This window comes from Procambarus clarkii, chromosome 32 (assembly GCF_040958095.1).
Source record: "Procambarus clarkii isolate CNS0578487 chromosome 32, FALCON_Pclarkii_2.0, whole genome shotgun sequence".
Lineage (NCBI taxonomy): Eukaryota > Metazoa > Arthropoda > Malacostraca > Decapoda > Cambaridae > Procambarus > Procambarus clarkii.
In genome coordinates this window covers 39,917,563-39,941,881 of record NC_091181.1, presented here as the reverse complement: position 1 = coordinate 39,941,881, position 24,319 = coordinate 39,917,563, and the positions used below count along the sequence as shown (strand labels likewise).

Sequence of the window (24,319 nt, the reverse complement as noted above, 5' to 3'; positions counted from 1 at the left end):
GCTGCTTGATATGAGACAATAGTATTCAACATGAGATACCGTTCAAGAAAAAGTCAGGACAGAAAGGAAGTATCACTCGCACTTAAACCAAAGAACAATGACAAAGAGAAAGGAAGTGGCAAAAAGTTGCTATGTCGAAGCACACAAGTGGAACATCATCAACGATGATGTTGCTCACCATAAAGAAGGCAATAGACCCCCATCAGAAAAAACAGACTTGAAGACAGGAGAAAAAGGCAGAATCATCGAAGTACTGTATATCACTGGGCCAACCCTCTGGAAGAGTCGGAGCCACAGAAAAAACCCTGGGTTTGGACACCAACCAAGTAGCACCTGAAACCAAGACTGAGCCAGCCAACAAGGAGCAAGAAGGATCACCTTCCTGGGGTAGGACACTAACCTGGCCAGGACCCAGAACAACAGCCGGATTGGGTGGAAGTGGTACAGGAACCCCCACCTTGACCAGTCCATCCAAAAGGCATCTACCATAAGGGCTTCGCAATCGAGGAATGGGGCCACATACATAGAAAGGTGCCGAGACCACATTGACATGAAGAGGGTCTTCTCCTGGCGCCTGAACGTCTCGCAAAACCACAGAAAGGAGGCAGCATCGACAATCCACTCTGTGGAAATGGCAAGGAACTGGGATAGACTGTCTGCAAGGATGTTGGACAGTCAAATGGCCATGCTGAATCAAGAGACTGGGTCAACAGCCTGTCGACACGAGTCAGGCAGTGAAGAACATGGCCACTGCTTCCCAGAGCATGGAAGTAAAGCGCTTAGGCAGTTGGAGGCTTCATGGCCTCCAACTGGGCACACAACCTAGACTGCTACAACCTAGAAAACCTAACACACACACAAAGTGGTTGCTGCTTGTAACTTTAGCTCAATCGTTTTTATTTCTCTATGTAACCTTCTTTGTCATTCCTGGGATAGAGTTGAGCATTTAAGATATTCTGCAAATTTGGTTTCGTTGCTTATTGAGGGAACGCCATTCTCGTTCCAGTTTGCATCTTTTTCTCTTTCACCTTTTTTTTTTAGATATATACAAGAGTTGTTACATTCTTGTACAGCCACTAGTACACGTAGCGTTTCGGGCAGGTCCCTGGAATACGATCCCCTGCCGCGAAGAATCGTTTTTTCATCCAAGTACACATTTTACTGTTGCGTTAAACAGAGGCTACAGTTAAGGATTTGCGCCCAGTAAATCCTCCCCGGCCAGGATACGAACCCATGACATAGCGCTCGCGGAACGCCAGGTGAGTGTCTTACCACTACACCACGGAGACCTTAGTGGTACTGTATGCTACTTGCACATATTTCTAGTGCTACTGTGCCTATTTTCTCAAAGCACTGGTTTGCATTATCTAGCTGTCTTTCCCAACATATTTCTGTGAGGGCTTGGTTTATTTGTTCCAAGTTAATCTGTTTGTTATCGAAATGGAGTTTGCTGAATTCTCCTCCTCATGAGTTTAAGATTGGTTGCACAGGTCTATTGCCCATGTTTGTCTGAACTTCAATTAGGTTATGATCTGAGTAACATGTATTTGTAATCATGTCCTTAATCAGTCCATCATTGTTTGTAAAGATAAGATCTAAGGTGTTTTCTTTCTTAGTTGGTTCTACTATTTGCTGGTTTAAGGCAAATCTGTTAAACATCTGCAAGAGGTTATCTGTGTGACTGTTCACTTAAACAAGCTTTGAGGATGAGGGAAGGGGATGTTCCCTCCATGCTGGATTTAATATTTACCAGAAAACAAGGAGATATTTGACATTCAGTACCTTCCTTCCTTGGGTAAAAGTGCCCATGTCTTTTTGGGAATAAATTATGTAAGGCATTATAATCTGGAAGAAAATGAGGAAGTTGAAGTAGTTGAAAACCCTGATTTTAGGAGAGGACAGTATGGTGAACTTGGAGATTTCTTTAAGGAATTTGACTGGAAAGACTGCTGTTAGGCAAGGAAGTAAATGAGATGTATTTCAAGTTTTGTGAAATACATGATAAAGGCACCAAAAAATTTATACCAAAGCAGAGATGCAGAACTAGGAAATAGGATTGGTTCAACAGAAATTGCGAGAGGGCCAGAGACCAAAAGACACAAAAATGGAATCAATATAGGGAGAGGCCAAACCCCCAAACATAAGAACAAACCTTGACAACAAATTTCCCCCAAACATACCAGCGATACAAAGATGTGCGAAACAACTGCACAGCAGTGAGGAGAGAGGCAGAAAGAAATTTTGAGAAAGTGATAGCGGACAAATGTAAAACAGAATGACACTTATTCTATAAATTCATCAATAACAAATTGCAGGTAAAGGATAATATTAAGAGGATGAAAATGGGAAACAGATTCACAGAAAATGAAAAGGAAGTGTGTGAAACATTAAACAAAAAGTTCCAAAGTGTGTTTGTACAAAATGAGATCTTCAGAGAATCAGACAATAAGAATTCCAGAGAACAACATAGAATACATAAGAGGTGCCTAGAGATGAAGTGGAAAAAATGCTCAAAGAGCTAAGTAAAAACAAAGCAGTTAGCACAGATAGAGTTTTACCATGAGTTCTAAGAGAATGTGCACCTGAGCTGAGCATTCCACTTCAACTGATTTTTCAGGCATCCCGGTGTACAGGAGTCCTAGCAGATGTGTGGAAAAAAAGCTAACAGTTCCAATCTGAAAAATGGTGGCAGGGAAGACCCCCTCAATTATAGATCTGTATTGTTGACAAGTGTAATAGTAAAAATATTGGAAAAAATAATTAAAACTAAATGGGTAGAACACCTGAAGACAAACGAAATAATATCAGACCATCAGTATGGTTTTTGATCTGGAAGATCTTGTGTAACGAATTTACTCAGTTTCTATGATCGAGCCACAGAGATTTTACAGGAGAGAGAGAGAGAGATGGTTGGGTTGACTGCATCTATCTGGACCTAAAAAGGGCTTTAGACGGAGTTCCACATAAGAGTTTGCTCTGGAAGCTGGAACACATTGGAGGGGTGACAGGTAAGCTGCTAACATGGATGAAAAATTTTCTGACATAGAAAAATTAGGGCAGTAATAAAAGGAAGTGTATCAGACTGGAGAAATGTCACAAGTGGAGTACCACAGGGTTCAGTTCTTGCACTGGTAATGTTCATTGTCTACATAAACGATCTACCAGATGGAATACAGAATTATATGAACACGTTTCCTGATGATGCTAAGATAATAGGGAAGATAAGTAATTTAGTTGATTGTCATACCCTTCAAGAAGACTTGGATAGAATAAGTAAGTGGAGCACCACTTGGCAAATGGAATTTAATGTAAATAAATGCCATGTTATGGAATGTGGAATAGGAGAAAAGAGACTCCACACAACCTATAAATTATGTGAGAAATCTTTAAAGAAGTCTGATAAAAAAAGAGATCTAGTGGGTGGTTCTAGATAGAAAACTATCACCTGAGGATCACATTACGAACATTGTGCGAGGGGCCTATGCTACACTTTCTAACTTCAAAATTGCTTTTACATACATGGATGGGAAAATACTAAAGAAAATGTTCACGACTTTTGTTAGACCAAAGCTGGAATATGCATCGGTTGTATGGTGCCCAAATCTAAAGAAGCACATCAACAAACTGGAAAAGGTGCAAAGACATAACCACTAAGTGGCTCCCAGAACTGAAGGACAAGAGCTACAAGGTGAGGTTAGAGGCATTAAATATGCCAAAACTAAACGATAGAAGAAAAAAGAGATGATATGATCACTACATACAAAATAGTAACAGGAATTGATAAAATTGATAGGGAAGATTTCCTGAGACCTGGAACTTCAAGAACAAGCGGTCATAGATTTAAACTAACTAAACATAGATGCCAAAGAAATATAAGAAAATTCACTTTCGCAAACAGAGTGGTAGATGATTGGAACAGGTTAGGTGAGAAGGTGGTGGAGGCCAATACCGTCAGTAGTTTCAAAGCGTCATATGACAAAGAGTGCCGGGAAGACAGGACACCACGAGCGTAGCTCTCATCCTGTAACTACACTTAGGTAATTACACAACACGTGCTTTGCACTTACTTCATTTATGAAATTAAAACTTGCATTTACTATCTCATACATGGAGACAGTGTTGTAATATATCTCCCATGGCAGAGCAGACAGGCACCCTTCAATAAATTCTCCAGATGTGTGCTGAAAAACATTATCAGTACATGAGCAATATAATTTTCGAAAATGACAGCTAAATTTGCAACCATATTTGTCACCAAAGAATTGTGAAAAACAGACACAGAATTGATCAAATACCGTAATAGCAATATGAGACAATATTTTAATTAAGATATACTTAAATACATAAGAATCCACTGTGTAATCTTTGGTTATAAATTATAACAAGAATTGAATACTGCTTGTACAGGTGCCTATACTAAAATCAAGAGAAAAAAAATTCTGAAGTAAAGGAGCAAGCGATAAGACTAACCTTGAGATATTGACTCGGAGTGAATTTGCAAGAAAGATCTAGACTACGATCACCTTCGGCTTTCTCAGTAGCTTCTTTCACACTGGAATTTCCCATTCTATCTGCCTTTTCTTGTTAATTCCACTTATGTTTCTTTCTGCAAACATTAGATAATTTAAAAAAAAGTTGTGAATTTTTGTTATTTATTTATATACAATATACAAGAGTTCTTACATTCTTGTACAGCCACTAGCATGCATAGCATTTCAGATAAATCCTTAACAGTGCCAACATTTAAAATATACAAGAATAAAAAAAGGACACGAGTAAACACTTTATAAATTAAATGCAAAAATTAGATGACAATGAAGAAATGACCTATTTATTAGTAAAAAGCATTTAAGAAATGAATTACTGTACCACAATAATAAATTCAAGTTAGCAGAAATGTGTAAGAAATTAGTTACATGATATTGAGCATATATTAATTACATATTAAGTAAATATTTCTTAGCCTCTTTATTAAAATTTAACCCAGTCAAATTCAAAGTTATGAGGATTGGTACAGGAGTGCGAAAGCCAGTACAGCAGTATAGGATGAGGGCACGACAAATTCTTCAGTCAGGACAAGAGAAGGACCTGGGAGTGGGCATAACCGCAAGTTTGATGCCAGAAGCCCACATAAGCAGAATAGCAATACATAGCTGCAATTGGCATACTTGGAATATTTTAGAATATTTATCTTGGCTTGGAATAATCAAGCAAATCTTCAATTTCAAGGAAAAGAAGGTAGTGATTCAATTGTATAAAGCTCTGGTGTGCACCCATTTCAATTGCTGTATCCAAGTATGGAGACATCATCTTCAGAAGAATCTAGAGAATGTGGAATACCGGGCAACAAAAATCATTCCAGAGCTACGTCAACTCACTTATCAGGAATGGTTGAGGGCCACAGGCGAACAACATTGCAAACCAGGCATGACAGGGTGGATCTTATTGAAACTTAAAATACTAAACAGCTTGGAGGATGTTGATCCAGAAAATTTCTTCTAAAGGTCAAATGCAACACAAACATGGAGCAACGGTTTCAAGCTCAACAAGCCACAATGTAGGACTGAGAACAGGTGGTGGTTTTTCACCCACAGGGTTATAAACCCATGGAACTGCCTACCTGCCAAAGCTGTAAATGCCAAAACTCTGTTAACTTTTAAAGTACAGCTGGAAAAAATCCTCAAGGCAAATGGACCTTCAACAAGCTGCTGGCTTCCTGTCCTTGTTGAGGCCACTAGGTTTAGTGGATCTCAGGTGAACTTGCCAACATCCACATAGCTTTCAGAAACTTGGACAAAGGGGCTTTCTGGGCCCTATGTACAGCAAAGGTGAGGCTCACTCTTGAATATGCATCTCCAGCATGGAACCCTTACTTGAAAAAGGACAAGAAGAAATTAGGAAAGGTCCAAAGATATGCAATGAGTCTCGTTCCAGAGTGAGAGGATTGTGCTATGAGGAAAGACCGAGAACTGGATCTTACCACACTGGAGGAAAGGAGAGATTGGTGGACATAACATATAAGATTCTAAAGGAAATTGACAAAGTAATGTTGTTCAAAGCTAGGAACAGCAGAACAAGGGGGGTCATAGATTTCAACTGGAAACAAATGACTCCTAGGGATATCAGGAAGAACTTTTTCAGTGGTTTCAGTCTACCTTATTAACTCCATGTAACCTACCTCACCCCCAAAATGTCAACCCCTGTCTACTACTTGAAACAATGCTGTTTGTTGACCAAATTGTATTTTTTGTTCTGCCATATTTCCCCCCCCCCCCTCTTTTTTTCATTTTTTTTCTCAACACAATTTATGCTTTAATCTCAATTAGTATTAAGTTTTAGTCTTACTGTTTTTCCTGCCCGAAACACTTTGTGTAATAGTGGCTTTAGGCATTGTATGTACTAGCTCTATCTATAAATCCATCAACTTTTTGTATCTCACCTTGTATGTATGTACTTTACCTGAATAAATATTTGTTTTTTGTTTTTTTTGGTTGAGCTGTTAATAAAGTGGAATAGGTTAGATGCAGAAGTTTTGAAAGCTAATTAAATTCAATTTTTGTAATGTAAATACGATAAAAGTGAAAGAAATGAGTCATTGCCTTAATATGCGAACATTCGCAAGGCGGAGTTAGGAGCCTAGCTTAACCCTGCGGGCACATCTAGGTTAGGTTTTACTTGAGCGCAACCTGTGGCTCGTCAGCTGAGCACCACCTGCTGCTCATCACCTGCTACTCGTCGGGTAGGCACTACTTGCTACATGTCACCTGAACACAATCTTCACGCAAAATCTACTCGTCAGCTAAACACTACTGCTGTTATTCACCTGAGCACCGACTGCTGCTTGTCACCTGAGCACCACCTGCTGCTTGTCACCTGAACACCACCTGCTGCTCATCACCTGAGCACCACCTGCTGCTCGTCACCTGAGCACCACCTGCTGCTCGTCACCTGAGCACCACCTGCTGCTCGTCACCTGAGCACCACCTGCTGCTCGTCACCTGAGCACCACCTGCTGCTCGTCACCTGAGCACCACCTGCTGCTCGTCACCTGAGCACCACCTGCTGCTCGTCACCTGAGCACCACCTGCTGCTCGTCACCTGAGCACCACCACCTGCTTGTCACCTGAGCACCACCAGCTGCTGCTCGTCACCTGAACACCACCTGCTGCTTGTCACCCGAGTACAGTATCACCAGCTGCTGCTCGTCACCTGAACACCACCTGCTGCTTGTCACCTGAGCACCATCAGCTGCTGCTCGTCACCTTAGGTAATTACCTGAGTACCAGCAGCTGCTGCTCGTCACCTGAGCACCACCTGCTGCTTGTCAGCCGTCTCAGTCTCAACCCTGATGTTTACCCTCGCCCGTGTGGCCGCCCAATGAAGCAAGTTGGCCGCAAGTTGAGAACTCTGATCAGAGTTCTTTTCAGTTATGTTACGATCAGAGACTCCTGGTTCACCCTTGACGTCGGGCGGACGTCTGGACACCTACTACAAATACAAATTTGGAGGACGGGCTGGTAAATAAACCCGTCCTCCAAACAAGGACACAAAAGTGATTCCATGCACCTCCAAACCCCCCTGTTTATGAATGAAAAATGGTTTACACACAACCTGTCCAGTGTTGCCAGATACAAATTGCTGAAAGTAGCGAGCTGACGGTCTAAAAGTAGCGAATTTGTAATAAGAGTAGCCCAATTTTTTATTTAGTGACTGATACGGGACTAAATATACATACGTATATTTTTTTTTAACCTAAAAGGGGTACCACCTCTGGTGCAAGTGAAGGGACCCATAGCTTCGGAGAAGAACATAAAGAGTACCCAGAGAAGACCTTGTGGATCCTCACTGTACACTTTTATATATTCTTCTCCTACCACCCCTATATTCTTTTAGTATGTGTATATATATCTAACTTTATTTTAAAATTTCATTACACAAAGAGGATAATGCACAACCTGAAGCCCAAGTGAAACCCAGGAGCCCGACCAGTTGTGTAACCGGAGCCCGACCAGTTGTGTAACCGGAGTCCGACCAGTTGTGTAACCGGAGCCCGACCAGTTGTGTAACCGGAGTCCGACCAGTTGTGTAACCGGAGTCCGACCAGTTGTGTAACCGGAGCCCGACCAGTTGTGTAACCGGACCCCGACCAGTTGTGTAACCGGACCACGATCAGTTGTGTAACCAGACCCCAACCAGTTGTGTAACTAAACCCCGATCAGTTGTGTAATCAGACCCCGACCAGTTGTGTAACTGGACCCCGAAAGTTGTGGAACCGCAAGCCTAGAATGAATGAATCGAACAACATCCGAAGCACAAATATACAGGAACCGAAGCCCGACCAGTTATTTAACCGGAGCCCGACCAGTTGTGTAACCAAAGCTCGAACAGTTGTGTAACCGGACCCCGACCAGTTGTCTAACCGTAAGCCTAGCAAGTATACATCTCATCCAACCCCCACAAAGCTAAACAGTCCCAGAGCACAACCAAACTCCATTCCTAGCTCGACCAAACAATTGAACTATAAACAAAAAAAGAAACCCGGATTTCTAGCAAACATATAAACATAGATCCTTAGAAAACAAACCTGGAGCACTAGTACACAAACAAAAGCTGAAGCACAACCATGCATGAACCGAAGCCTGATCATGCACAACCCACAGCCCAAGTGACACCCCCAGAGCCCGACCAGTTATTTAACCGGAGCCCGACCAGTTATTTAACCGGAGCCGACCAGTTATTTAACCGGAGCCCGACCAGTTATTTAACCGGAGCCCGACCAGTTGTGTAACCGAAGCTCGACCAGTTGTGTAATCAGACCCCGACCAATTGTGCAACCGTAAGCCTAGCAAGTATACATCTCATCCAACCCCCACCAAGCTAAACAGTCCCAAAGCACAACCAAACTCCATTCCTAGCTCGACCAAACAAAAATCTTCTTAGTGCTACCTAAAACCCTCCACTTGCCCAAGAAACCAACTATGGAGCCATAGCAAACAATTGAACTATATACACAAAAAAGAAACTCGAATTTCTAGCAAACATATAAACATAGGGCCCTCGCAAACAAACCTGGAGCACTAGTACACAAACAACCACTGGAGCACAACCATGTACGAACCGGAGCACAACCATGTATAACCCAAAGCCCAACAAGTCACACTCCTGGTGTTATGTAATCTGAACCCGACAAGTTGTGACACAGGAGCCCGACCAGTTGTCTAACCGCAAGCCTAGCATGAACGAACCATACAAACAACCTCTGGATTACAACCATGCATGAACGGAAGCCCTACCATGCACAACCCATAGCCCAAGTGACACCCCCGGAGCCTGACCAGTTATTTAACCGGAGCCCGACCAGTTGTGTAACCGGAGCCCGACCAGTTGTGTAACCGGAGCCCGACCAGTTATTTAACCGGAGCCCGACCAGTTGTGTAACCGGAACCCCACCAGTTGTGTAACCGGACCCTGACCAGTTGTGTAACCACAAACCTAGCATGAACGAACCAAACAACCTCTGGATCACAACCATGCTTGAACCAAAGCCCGACTATGCACAACCCGAAGCCCAAGTGACACCCCCGGAGCCCGACCAGTTATGTAACCGGAGCCCGACCAGTTGTGTAACCAAAGCTCGACCAGTTGTGTAACCGGACCCCGACCAGTTGTCTAACCTTAAGCCTAGCAAGTATACATCTCATCCAACCCCCACACAGCTAAACAGTCCCAGAGCACAACCAAACTCCATTCCTAGCTCGACCAAACCATTGAACTATAAACAAAAAAAGAAACCCGGATTTCTAGCAAACATATAAACATAGAGCCTTAGCAAACAAACCTGGAGCACTAGTACACAAACAACCGCCGAAGCACAACCATGCATGAACCGAAGCCTGACCATGCACAACCCACAGCCCAAGTGACACCCCCGGAGCCCGACCAGTTATTTAACCGGAGCCCGACCAGTTATATAACCGGAGCCCGACCAGATATTTAACTGGAGCCCGACCAGTTGTGTAACCGAAGCTCAACCAGTTGTGTAATCAGACCCCCGGCCAATTGTGCAACCGTAAGCCTAGCAAGTATACATCTTATCCAACCCCCACCAAGCTAAACAGTCCCAAAGCACAACCAAACTCGACCAAACAAAAATCTTCTTAGTGCTACCTAAAACCCTCCACTTGCCCTAGAAACCAACTATGGAGCCATATCAAACAATTGAACTATATACAAAAAAAAGAAACTCGAATTTCTAGCAAACATATAAACATAGGGCCCTCGCAAACAAACCTGGAGCACTAGTACACAAACAACCACTGGAGCACAACCATGTACGAACCGGAGCACAACCATGTACGAAACGGAGCACAACCATGCACGAACGGAAGCCCGACCATGCACAACCCATAGCCCAAGTGACACCCCCGGAGCCCGACCAGTTATTTAACCGGAGACCGACCAGTTGTGTAACCGGAGCCCGACCAGTTATTTAACCGGAGCCCGACCAGTTGTGTAACCGGAGCCCCACCAGTTGTGTAACCGGACCTCGACCAGTTGTGTAACCGCAAACCTAGCATGAACGAACCAAACAACCTCTGGATCACAACCATGCTTGAACCAAAGCCCGACTATGCACAACCCGAAGCCCAAGTGACACCCCCGGAGCCCGACCAGTTATGTAACCGGAGCCTGACCAGTAGTGTAACCAAAGCTCGACCAGTTGTGTAACCGGACCCCGACCAGTTGTCTAACCTTAAGCCTAGCAAGTATACATCTCATCCAACCCCCACACAGCTAAACAGTCCCAGAGCACAACCAAACTCCATTCCTAGCTCGACCAAACCATTGAACTATAAACAAAAAAAGAAACCCGGATTTCTAGCAAACATATTAACATAGAGCCTTAGCAAACAAACCTGGAGCACTAGTACACAAACAACCGCTGAAGCACAACCATGCATGAACCGAAGCCTGACCATGCACAACCCACAGCCCAAGTGACACCCCCGGAGCCCGACCAGTTATTTAACCGGAGCCCGACCAGTTATATAACCAGAGCCCGACCAGTTATTTAACCGGAGCCCGACCAGTTGTGTAACCGAAGCTCAACCAGTTGTGTAATCAGACCCCCGGCCAATTGTGCAACCGTAAGCCTAGCAAGTATACATCTCATCCAACCCCCACCAAGCTAAACAGTCCCAAAGCACAACCAAACTTGACCAAACAAAAATCTTCTTAGTGCTACCTAAAACCCTCCACTTGCCCTAGAAACCAACTATGGAGCCATATCAAACAATTGAACTATATACAAAAAAAAAGAAACTTGAATTTCTAGCAAACATATAAACATAGGGCCCTCGCAAACAAACCTGGAGCACTAGTACACAAACAACCACTGGAGCACAACCATGTACGAACCGGAGCACAACCATGTACGAAACGGAGCACAACCATGCACGAACGGAAGCCCGACCATGCACAACCCATAGCCCAAGTGACACCCCCGGAGCCCGACCAGTTATTTAACTGGAGCCCGACCAGTTGTGTAACCGGAGCCCGACCAGTTATTTAACCGGAGCCCGACCAGTTGTGTAACCGGAGCTCCACCAGTTGTGTAACCGGACCCTGACCAGTTGTGTAACCGCAAACCTAGCATGAACGAACCAAACAACCTCTGGATCACAACCATGCTTGAACCAAAGCCCGACTATGCACAACCCGAAGCCCAAGTGACACCCCTGGAGCCCGACCAGTTATGTAACCGGAGCCCGACCAGTTGTGTAACCAAAGCTCGACCAGTTGTGTAACCGGACCCCGACCAGTTGTCTAACCTTAAGCCTAACAAGTATACATCTCATCCAACCCCCACAAAGCTAAACAGTCCCAGAGCACAACCAAACTCCATTCCTAGCTCGACCAAACAATTGAACTATGAACAAAAAAAGAAACCCGGATTTCTAGCAAACATATAAACAGAGCCTTAGCAAACAAACCTGGAGCACTAATACACAAACAACCGCTGAAGCACAACCATGCATGAACCGAAGCCTGACCATGCACAACCCACAGCCCAAGTGACACCCCCGGAGCCCGACCAGTTATTTAACCGGAGCCCGACCAGCTATTTAACCGGAGCCCGACCAGTTATTTAACCGGAGCCCGACCAGTTGTGTAACCGAAGCTCAACCAGTTGTGTAATCAGACCCCGACCAATTGTGCAACCGTAAGCCTAGCAAGTATACATCTCATCCAACCCCCACCAAGCTAAACAGTCCCAAAGCACAACCAAACTCCATTCCTAGCTCGACCAAACAAAAATCTTCTTAGTGCTACCTAAAACCCTCCACTTGCCCAAGAAACCAACTATGGAGCCATTGCAAACAATTGAACTATATTTCTAAAAAAAAAAAAAAAACTAATTTCTAGCAAACATATAAACAGAGCCCTAGCAAACAAACCTGGAGCACTAGTACACAAACAACCACTGGAGCACAACCATGTACAAACCGGAGCACAACCATGTACGAACCGGAGCACATCCATGCACAACCCAAAGCCCAAAAAAGTTACATCCCTGGAGTTATGTAATCGGAACCCGACAAGTTGTGTAACCGGAGCCCGACCAATTATTTAGCCGGAGCCCGACCAGTTGTGTAACCGGAGCCCCACCAGTTGTGTAACCAAACCTCCGACCAGTTGTGTAACCACAAGCCTAGCATGAACGAACCAAACAACCTCTGGATCACAACCATGCATGAACTGAAGCCCAACCATGCACAACCCAAGTGACACCCCCGGAGCCCGACCAGTTGTGTAACCGAAGCTTGACCAGTTGTGTAACCGGAGCCTGACCAGTTGTGTGACCGGACCCCGACCAGTTGTGTAACCGCACGCCTAGGTCTACTTAGACTGTAGCTGGTGCGCCCCCACATAAATTATTGCATCCAGGCATGGAGACCTCATCTTCAGAAAGACATAGCTGCTCTGGAGCCATGTCTTACTAGAGCTATGGAGCCATGTCTTACCAGAGCTATGGAGCTATGTCTTACGACAAAAATCATACCAGAGCTTAGTCATCTGTTGTATCAGGAACGGTTGAGGGCCACAGGGCTAACACCACAAACCAGGCATGACAGGACGGATTTCATAGAAACCTTTAAAATACTAAACAATTTGGAGAATGTCGATCAGGACAATGTCTTCAAAAGTTCAGATGTTACACGAACAAGGAGCAACGGGTTCACACTCAACAAGCCAGAATGCTTTTTCACCCACAGGGTTGTAAACCAGTGGAACCGCCTACCCGCCGAAGCAGTAAACGCCAAACCTCTGGTGGGTTTTAAAATAAAGCTGGAAAAGATCATCAGGACAAATGGGGGACCTTTGATAAGCCGCGGGCTTACTGCCCTCATCGAGGCCACTAGTGTTAGTGGCCCTCAGGTAAATTCAGTTCCCGGAGGGGTGTCCCCGCTCCTTCCTGTTGGGAAGTTGTTCATCTATTGCAGTATCATACTATCATGCAATAGGAGCCACACATCTATGGTTCATCCAATATTATCAGCAGACTTCTAGATGTTACTATACTGCTCGGCTTAGACTCGGTTACAAGTATCTCTGGGAATTCTCATTATCTGCTGATGTAGACCTGACCAAATGTAAACTGTGTACCAAGATTGTAACTTGCTTAGCTTAATGAATTGTGGGGTTCAGTCCCTGAGCCCATTGTGTGCCTCTGTAACCCTTTCCATTACCACCCACAAGATGGGTATAGGGTGCATAATAAATGAACTAAACTAAACTATTGCAGTATTTGTACATTGGCCTGTCGCTTGTCACTAAACTTAGTTGTTAACTATTAACTTGATGAAATAATATTACCATATACGCGAGAATAATTCTGAATACACAACGATAAAATTGATGAATGAGGCTTTGGGTCAGGCGGCGGCGTAGGCGAGCCTGGCCTGAGGACAGGCAACTGTAAATGTTTCACCCTCCACATACTTCAAGTGAAAATAATTGCCAACAGAACCTAAATACCGAACCTACTATACGCCTAATTAATTATAGAATATAAAATTAATTTATACACGATAAAAACTATTTTTAATACACAGTACATGAAAGTCGATAATAAATGCGTCTTGGGATGTGGGGGAGACGACCGCCGCGTTAACGAGCCTAGCCTGACGACGGGGTAGTTTAACAATGGGGAAGTGTATTCTACATAATATCCTACCCCATATAATGTTGGCAAATCATGATCCTCAAAATCTTCCACAATATCCGAGAGAGAACGGACTATTTAGCATTAGTGGAATACAAACATTTGAATACTGCAGAACCCGGATGAAAACAAAAAAATACGGAAACAATGACCCTCGAGATATTACAAAACTCAATGTTATAATAGCGAGCAAATGTATAATGCATTAAGCATTGTAGGTGGAGGTAGACCATATATTCATGCGTACCTCCCAACTGCTCAGATATATTTGGGAAAAAAAAAAAAAAAAAAAAAAAAATTATCAGCCTTACCTACACGGGAGCAACATGCTCACACCGTGGCTGCTTCTTGACGACTGACCGGGTCGCAGTCGATGACCCGTAGCGTCCAACCGACCCAGAGACTCCCTGCCTAAAATTATTTGAACGTCATATTGAAATTCCTAGCGTATAGCGCCAGGAATGTGTAAATTAATATTTATATGCATGATAGGCCTTTCTAAAGTAATTTATAGATCTGAATATCATATATTGTCTAACAAACGAATTATTTAAGTTAAGATTTTAATTATGCCAGATACAGGTCTCATCGCACACAAGTAGACTCGTCGGCGGATTTTTGTTTATTATTTTTATTTATATATAAAAACAGAGTTTTTAAATTCTTGTAAAGCCACTAGCACGCATAGCGTTTCGGGCAAGTCCTTAATCCTAATTTTTTCCCCGGAATACGACCCGCCAAATCGTTTAACAACCTATTCACTGTTGAGTGAACAGTTAAGGATTGGCGCCCGGTCAATCCATCCCGGCCAGGATACGAACCCAGGCTGGCGTAAAGCCGGGCGCGTGCTTTACCACTGCGCCACAGAGACTGCTCCGTGGCGTAGTGGAATTTTTAATTTTGAAACCTGACTAACATAGCTCAACCCAACCTAACGTAACCCAAATCAAACCAATCTAATTCAACCGAACCCAATGCAGCCTAACCTTAATAAATAGCCTAATACAGCCTAGCATAACAATACATCCGGATTTAAAACAGAAAATGAGTTTAGCGGAATCGTCTCGTGTCTGAGTGTAACCAGAACCCGACCAGTTGTGTACCTACTGACCTAGCAAACACACACCTGCAGACGAGGAGTCTCAATAACGGGGCTGAAATATGTTGACCAAACCAAACACTAGAAAGTGAAGGGACGACGACGTTTCGGTCCGTCCTGGTCCATTCTCAAGTAGATTGTGAGAATGCACAATTGACTTGAGAATGGTCCAGGACGGACCGAAAGGTCGTCGTCCCTTCACTTTCTAGTGTGTGGTTTGGTCAACAAACACCTCACCTAACCAGACAAACACCCTCCTAACTCTACCAAGCACACTGAGAGCCGTACCAAAGTAGGGATGGTCCACAGACGAGAACGTGGTTGTAAGTATAGGTCCACAGACATGGGTCCCAGCGCCCATCATCTGGGTTGGAGGGCAACAGTGCATTGCTTTGCTCAGAGAGTATAATGCTGCTAACACAGCCCTGCCTTCAATATGAAACTTTTCAGGATTATTTAATTAGCTAAGATTTACCAGAATTTACTAGTCACTATCTCTCAGTGAGGATAGGAAGCCAACGGCTTATCAAATGTCCCCTATTTGACCTGGTGATTTTATCAAGCAATGTTTTGGCATTTACGGCTTCGGCGGGTATGCGTTTCCACAACGTTATAATTCTATGGATGAAAACAAATATTTTCCATCCTTCAGTGTGGGTTGTTGAGCTCGAAACCGTTGCTCCTTGTTGGTCTTACATCTAGCCTTTTGAAGAAGTGTTCTGGGTCAATATCTTCCAAATTATTCAGTAATTTAAATGTTTTGCCGAGAGCAGCCCTGTCATGTCTGGTCCTTGTGGCCCTCAACCGTTCCTGGTATGAAAGTTGACTTAGTTCGGGAAAGATTTTAGTCGCCCGGTGTTGAACTTTCTCCAAAGCAGATATGTCTTTCTGAAGATGAGGTCTCAATGCGTGGATATAATAATCCAAGTGGAAGTACACCAGAGATTTATACAGTTGTATAACTACCTTTTCCTTCGTCAAAATTTCATTTGACTATTCCAAAGGATTTGGTTTGCTGTTATAACTGCAGCTTCCACTTGTTGTACAACTATCAGTGATTGGTGGATTCTGACTCCAAGATAATGTTGATGATTTGGTAGTTGTGCATTGTTAAGCCCCACGTGGGTGAAAAAAATCTCCTGTTTTCTGTCCTAAGTTGTGGCTTGTTGAACTTGAAATCGTTGTTCCTTATTTGTGATTGATTGATGAAGATTAAGCTACCCAAGAGGTGGCACAGGCATGAATAGCCCGTAAGTGGAAGATTTTTTTGGAGTGAATGTGATCTTTGGTCGTAAAAGGATATACTGCGTGCTGTGCTCGCATTTAAATTGTCAGTCTATGGCTGCTATCGCGGCTCTAGTTTCTTTGCCTTCCGGCATATTTCATGTGTAGTCTTCCGACTATTTTCCTCGTGCTGTGTCTTGCGGCGTTCGTGGGAAATTCGAGTATACCAGCTCGTATATTGCAGCATGTGACTGTTCCCCAGGATGCGACCTACAACAGTCGATTAACACCAAGGTTCCTGATCACTGCTAGGTGAACAGAGGCAATGGGTGTAAGGAGACTTGCCCATACATCTCGCCCTGCCTGGAGTGAACGCTTCCTGGGAAAGGAAGGGAAGGGTCTCTCCTTTTAAGGGTCGTCAACAACAGGAGGTTCCCCAGAGTGTATGGTGACTAGGGAGGACCCACCTGGAGGATGGGGAGGGCTTCCCGAGAAAGACGTCACCAGGCTAACGAGGTTTCCTTCTGCAGGATATTGTTGTCCGAAGTCTTCTCCCTGGAACCGGCTATAATCTTACATTGTTTTCGTCGAAGTTCCAAGATGAGTTATCGGCCACACGCCGTGTCTGTGTACCGGTGTATGGACGGTATACCCACCTCAACTACCTCCAAGATGAATTTATATGACATGATGTGTAATGTTAGTATCAGTACACATCATGTCAGTGAAATTGTTCATGAAAACATCATGGGTGGGTGGGTGAGGAAGGTACGAGCCTAAAGCCTCCAGCCAGCGTACCCTTCACCTCCTCACTCCTCTGGTTATCCCGCACATTTGATGGTGCTACCATAACCTTTCCGGTTTGGTGCCTTCTTTTGATAATTACTTACTTCACGTCCCCACCCGGAGCACACCTCAGGTCACTTGTTGCACTCAATGTTTGTCTAAATGGTGCGCTGGGAGACGACTTCTGGACAATTAGTACAGTGGTCTACGTTCTCGGCTTGCAATCGGCCATTCTGCATTTGATTCCCGAGCAGAACAGAAATGGTTCGGCACGTTTCCTGCCAACTAAAGCTTCTGTTTATCTAGCAGTAAATACTAGTTAGGTATTTCAATAATAGAGAGAGAGAGAGAGAGAGAGAGAGAGAGAGAGAGAGAGAGAGAGAGAGAGAGAGAGAGAGAGAGAGAGAGAAGGGGTTACAGGGGTGTGGTGGAGGGGGCGGAAGGTGGCCCTCGACAACATCCTCCAGAGGAGCCGCTGGGATGTGAGACGTGATTGTGTTGGAAGGATATGTCCTCCCGGTTAAGGCGAAGATTAGTCTTTATTCCCCAGTCACTTGTCTGGGAAATAAAGAAGTCATTTAAGACGCGGAGCTCACAAGTTTAGGGCCTCTCTCCAGGAGCTTGTGTTACTGGGTCAGGTTGCTGGCGACGGGTCAAGCGCCTCCCGCGCTCAGGGTATATAGTACACATATTTACTATGATAAATATGTAAATTTATTTTCATTCTGTGAATGTGTATAACAAATTATTACTGACATTTTTAAGTTTCACTGTTTAAACCATAATAATTTTGTACTTAGGCTAGTGTTAGGTTAGGTAATTAGATCTAGGTTTAGTTTATCGTTAGACCTAAGTTAAATTAGTTGGTTTAGTTATGAGAGAGTTGTTATGTTTGTAGTGCATTCTGCAAGCGAATGAAGCATGTCTCAAGTAATCGCTTCGAACAAAAGTATGTTGATAAAATTACAAAACATCACTGCTGCTTGGGGCGATGCTACACCCATGCGCCCCACACACCCGCGCTGTCTCCTGGGAGTCTGGCTCCACACCCTGAGAGGTGAGGGGGGCTGGCTACACCACCACCTGAGAGGTGAGGGGGCTGGCTACACCACCACCTGAGAGGTGAGGGGGGCTGGCTACACCACCACCTGAGAGGTGAGGGGGCTGGCTACACCACCACCTGAGAGGTGAGGGGGCTGGTTACACCACCACCTGAGAGGTGAGGGGGCTGGCTACACCACCACCTGAGAGGTGAGGGGGGCTGACTACACCACCACCTGAGAGGTGTGGGGGCTGGCTACACCACCACCTGAGAGGTGAGGGGGGCTGGCTACACCACCACCTGAGAGGTGTGGGGGCTGGCTACACCACCACCTGAGAGGCGAGGAGGCTGGCTACACCACCACCTGAGAGGTGAGGGGGCTGGCTACACCACCACCTGAGAGGTGTGGGGGCTGGCTACACCACCACCTGAGAGGTGAGGGGGCTGGCTACACCACCACCTGAGAGGTGAGGGGGGCTGGCTACACCACCACCTGAGAGGTGAGGGGGCTGGCTACACCACCACCTGAGAGGTGTGGGGGCTGGCTACACCACCACCTGAGAGGTGAGGGGGCTGGCTACACCACCACCTGAGAGGTGAGGGGGCTGGCTACACCACCACCTGAGAGGTGAGGGGGCTGGCTACACCACCACCTGAGAGGTGAGGGGGGCTGGCTACACCACCACCTGAGAGGTGAGGGGGCTGGCTACACCACCACCTGAGAGGTGAGGGGGCTGGCTACACCACCACCTGAGAGGTGAGGGGGCTGACTTCTTTGCAGGATTCCTACTTGTTTTCTCTGTTTAATTTATCTCAGGTATCTTCTTCGCTATATCTGTTCTGCAAAGGAATGAAAAATCATACCTTACTCTTTTCTCCTTCTTTCCTCTCCTCCCCCTTCTTCTATTCTTGTCAGTGCGGCATTTCCCCCGTCTGCTGCCCTCCGGAGCTCTGTCCCTTCTCTTCTCTGGCTCAGTAGAGGAGGTGATATTTCATCCCTCGTCCTGTCGCTTCCCATTTTTCACCTCTCTGGATTATTGTTTTTGATCATCAGATATCTTTTGCTTCCTCTCTTCCCACATATTCTTGCCCCGTATCCTTTCCAACATATTCTTGCCCCTTATTCTCTCCTTTGACTCTTTACTTTTACACAGTTGCTGATCATAAGGTTCTTAGCGACGAAGGAGGTTTAATGTTTAATGTCTATATGATGTTTAACAGATCTCTAACCCTGTCTATGGAGGACAGAATATAATGTATGTATTCTGGTTGACACTGTGAATGTATGGCCACGTCTGTGGTAGAAACTAACCTAAAATGTTGCCAGTCAGCCAGGGCAAGGTACCCATGGTAGGTGTAACCCCCCAGGAGAACCTGGCACCAGTCAGGCGGCACCAGTCAGGCGGCACCAGTCAGGCGGCACCAGTCAGGCGGCACCAGTCAGGCGGCACCAGTCAGGCGGTACCAGTCAGGCGGCACCAGTCAGGCGGCACCAGTCAGCAGCCACAACCTGGGAGACACAGCTGGTGTTTACGTCAAGTCTCCCACCCTACCGTGGGACAGGTGGCCTGTTCCCCTTGTTAGCAACCAGTTGATAGCTGTATTTACCAGCGACGGGAGCCACAGATGGGAAGTGAAGGTGATGTGACGTTTGGGAAGTGAAGGTGATGTGACGTTTGGGAGGTGAAGGTGATGTTACGTTTGGGAGGTGAAGGTGATGTTACGTTTGGGAGGTGAAGGTGATGGGACGTTTGGGGAAAAGAAGAATTATATGTTAGTATTAATATTTTATAATTATTCATTTATCAAGTTTGACTGCTCAAGGCGAGGCGTGATTGACTGTGTCTGACAGCTGCAGATTCTTGGCCCTGTCTTGTGATATTATATACTTGTTGAATGATTAAATTATTCCTGAAGTTCATGAGGTGTTGCTCCTGGTTCCTTTACTCACCCTGTTGTACTCACCTAGTTTTGCTGGCGCGGGGGTTGAGCTTTGGCTATTTGTTCCCGCCTCCCAACCATTAATCAACTGGTGTGCAGATTCCTGAGCCTATTAGAAATACTCGTACCCTGTACTGGTGGCCAACAAGCGGAATGCACTAGAGAAGAGGTTGTGAGAGCCGCCTCTATCCTCACATTTAAAGCTAGATTTAACAAAGAATTCAAACGTCAGAATACTTATAACACAACAGTTGCACCAAGGCCAGAAGGCGGGGCATAAAAACCTCGCTTCCCCTAGACACTGATATGTAAGTACAAATAGGTAAGCGAGGTAAGTACTGTGAATTTTATATCTATGGTTGCTATGGCTACTTTTGGGTTACACAGTTTCCACATGTCACAACCTAATCTTGTACCACCTATTTTGAATGTCGTTGTTTGGCCTATCAGTTCTCTTTATAATTTTGTGTGTGGTAATCATGTCTCCTACTTTTTTTCAGTTATGACGTTATACTCCTTTATTCTTTCCTTGAAACAGATAGTTCTCAGCTCTGGGACTACTCTGGTGGCATATTTCTGGACTTCATCAAAACTTTGTTTTGTGATTGACTATAAATGACTCCTTTCTGCCGCGGCATTTTCCAGAATTGGTTTGGTATATGTGTTAAAAAAGGTTCGCATTTCCGAGGAAAATAATTTTGTTGCTCATCCTTACATATTAAGTTGATATTCTATTGATGGGGCTAATGGAGATATGTTTAGTGAGACATCAACCCCTTCGTTTCTCTCGTTGATTCCATTAGGGGTTTTCCTCCCATTTTGTACCTAATGCCCGACATCGTGTTCCCAGCATCCATCATCATTAATTTGTACTTGCTGAGGTTAAACTCTGAGAGCTGTTCGCCTGACCATTACTTAAGCAAGCGCAGGTTTAGCTCTAGTTCCTTGAAGTCTTTCTCCATTTATATATATTTTTAAACTTTATTGTGGGGTCATCTGTCCTATTTAAGAGATCATTTACATATATCAGAAATATAGTCTTGCCTAATTCTAACCTCTGAGCTCCGCCTGTAATATCTCATCGCACGGCGTGTGTGTGTATTTACCCAACTCTATATTAACTGTGGTTATGGAAGGAAGGAAGGAAGGAATTATCAAGAGAAAGCGCCAAACCATTACGACTATATAGCACTGGGAAGGGGTCAGGATAAGGATTTGGGATGGGACGGAGGGAAGGAATGGTGCCCCAACCACTTGGACGGTCGGGGATTGAACGCCGATCTGCATGAAGCGAGACCGTCGCTCTACCGTCCAGCCCAAGTGGTTGGGTTGTGGTTACGGAGGTTAAACCCTAAGTTCAAGGGCCCGAGGTTGAGGTGGTCCATACATGCTGGAGAGTGTGGTGACCTGTCTCTAGTTATAGAGGACAGCGATCACGGTCCTGTCGTCCAGTCAACCTGGGAATGTTAATCGCATATACTTTGTCACTCTGTAACTCCGATAAAAATTTCTTTCTCACCTTGTTCATACAGGACGTTTCCGTTTGCTTCAGTTCATATCCTCAGGTTCTGCTGATAACACTGACATACACAGAAAGCCATTGATCGTTAATTACTCCTTACTCGAATAGTAGTGTGGTTGGGAAAATATTGATATACACTAAATGCATATAGGAAGTGCCAACGCTGAACTTGGGAGACTTACTCCATTAAAAATAGCGAAGATTACACTCGTAATCCACACTAGTCCAACGGATCTTGCCTGTCTCCATTATTTTACACTAGGGGGGGGGGGGGGGCGCCACCCCGGGTCTATATGTCCCCCCCCCTCTCTCTCCCCTTCCCTCACCATTCCCCCTTTTCCTCCAACATTCCCACTCTACTCTCTTTCTCTCTATCGCCTCTCTCTCTCTCTCTCTCTCTCTCTCTCTCTCTCTCTCTCTCTCTCCCTCTCTCTCTCTCTCTCAGAAAATGCAATACTGAATTCACATTCAACATCCGAATCATCACATCTTCACAACTCACTATCTTCATCACTGAAATCATCTTTACTAAACAACCATTATTACTATATCATTTCTCCACAAATGACCATCGTCACTAACCGTATATTCTTCACCTCACTTTAAACCTCTAACTACTTGCATTTATCTTCACTGCTTCACGATACACAGCCTGCAGCACTGTAACTATCTCCCCTACACGCGACCATCCTTATTGTAACTATCTTTACTAAATAATGTCTTTAACTCTGTAAAAATCACTTTCCGGGCACCGATGTTGATGTCCCATGAACAACCTTGCCTCTCCTTCACCACCTTCCCTACCCTTCACCACCTTCCCTACCCTTCACCACCTACTCTACCCTTCACCACCTTCCTGCCCTTCACCACCTACCCTACCCTTCACCACCTTCCCTACCCTTCACCACCTACCCTACCCTTCACCACCTTCCTACCCTTCACCACCTACCCTACCCTTCACCACCTACCCTACCCTTCACCACCTACTCTACCCTTCACCACCTTCCTGCCCTTCACCACCTACCCTGCCCTTCACCACCTTCCCTACCCTTCACCACCTTGTTTCCTCGGCTTCTTGTAGCACACATATATATATAAACAGAGGCAATACATTTGCCTCTGTTTCTTTTAAATATCCTTTGTCCTACGTCACCCCGAGTTGACCCAGTGCCCTTACCAGTGTTGACACTGTTGACACCAACAGTGTTACACTGTACAAGCACGTGTCACTGCTAGTGCTATAATTTTTTCCACGGAACATTTAACAGGACAACATAGTTGGACTTGGGTCAGCGCATGACCCTGGAGGCGGCGAGACTCCTAGTCGTGTCTCACTGCCCCCATGCACACGAGCCACGCCTTCAACGAGAGCGGGGGTGGAGCTGGGACACCGGTTATGAGAGCCTGTACAGTGGCTGAGGCTCCCTTGGAAAGAGAATTCCATCGTTATCTGCACCGAGTGGTAGGTGAACGCGCCATCACCCGCCCAATTGTACTTCTAAGATGGGTCCTTTCAGGAGGTGGCAGTAGGGAAGGGGAGAGAGAGAGAGAGAGAGAGAGAGAGAGAGAGAGAGAGAGAGAGAGAGAGAGAGAGAGAGAGAGAGAGAGAGAGAGAGAGAGAGAGAGAGAGAGAGAGGCGGGTGCGGTAGACTCCATGTTGTAGCTAATAAAAGACTACCTTCAAAAACGGACTCTAAGAATAGTCCTCAATGGAGCAGAATCCGAAAGCCACTCAATTGATGCCAACATTCCACAGGGTAGTGTGCTTGGTCCTCTGCTGTGGAATGTCTATTTCAACGATCTACTTCATCTCATTCCTGAAGCGCAAGCCTTTATTGATGACTGCACTCTAACCTTTACATACAGAAAGGAAGAAATGCCAACCGCTGCAAGTCTCATCAATTACAAACTTTCACTGATTTATACCTCGGGTAGAAGAGGCATTTGCGGCTGAGAAAACACAAGCGATGGTGATAACTAGACTGCACACTGCAAATCGGACAGGCTCTCAAATGGGTGGCAAAATCCTAGAGTTCACAGATGAAATTTACATTTTGGGAATGAAGTAGACTCTTTAATGTCTACACATCTCTAGTCTCATCTCATTTCAAGACTAGAGAAGGCTCATCTCTAATCTTGACCAAGTCTGGTGAGAATGGTCTGAACACCAGAGCCTGCAACACCGTCCTGACATTGGTGATCTTACTGTGCAACAATCTCAAAGTCCCGAACGTGGCCCAACTCTGTGGACAACCAGTAGTTGGCAAGATAGAGTCGATAAAATACACAGAGATGCTGTAATGTTCAAACTCATGTTAAAAGTCCCGATGTGGCAGACAAGCACATACAAAATACACGAACTTCGAAAAATATGACGTTGGAAAACACGAGGAAACGTCAAGAAACAGAAACAGATGCTCAAACGCACTACACGTCTGAAATAATAACGTACAAACACAAAAACCATGATCACACGGT

The 24,319-nt window shown here is 44.9% G+C and overlaps 1 protein-coding gene across 4 annotated transcripts in view; it reads right to left on the bottom strand.

Moving 5' to 3' along the window:
• The window catches only part of LOC123759448 (uncharacterized), a 326,826-nt gene that overhangs the window by 22,359 nt on the left and 280,148 nt on the right, over window positions 1-24,319 (bottom strand). Inside the window, exons 1-3 of one of the 4 annotated variants that reach the window (XM_045744533.2) lie at window positions 7,276-7,608; window positions 4,471-4,606; window positions 4,068-4,181 (exon numbers count right to left, since the gene is read on the bottom strand). In XM_045744533.2, the coding sequence (XP_045600489.2) occupies window positions 4,068-4,181; window positions 4,471-4,566 (210 nt within the window). In that variant the 5' untranslated portion in view covers window positions 4,567-4,606; window positions 7,276-7,608. Of the gene's footprint in view, window positions 1-4,067; window positions 4,182-4,470; window positions 4,607-6,823; window positions 6,950-7,275; window positions 7,609-24,319 lie in introns of those variants that run through there. The other 3 variants (XM_045744535.2, XM_045744534.2, XM_069335265.1) reach the window with 3 other exon arrangements.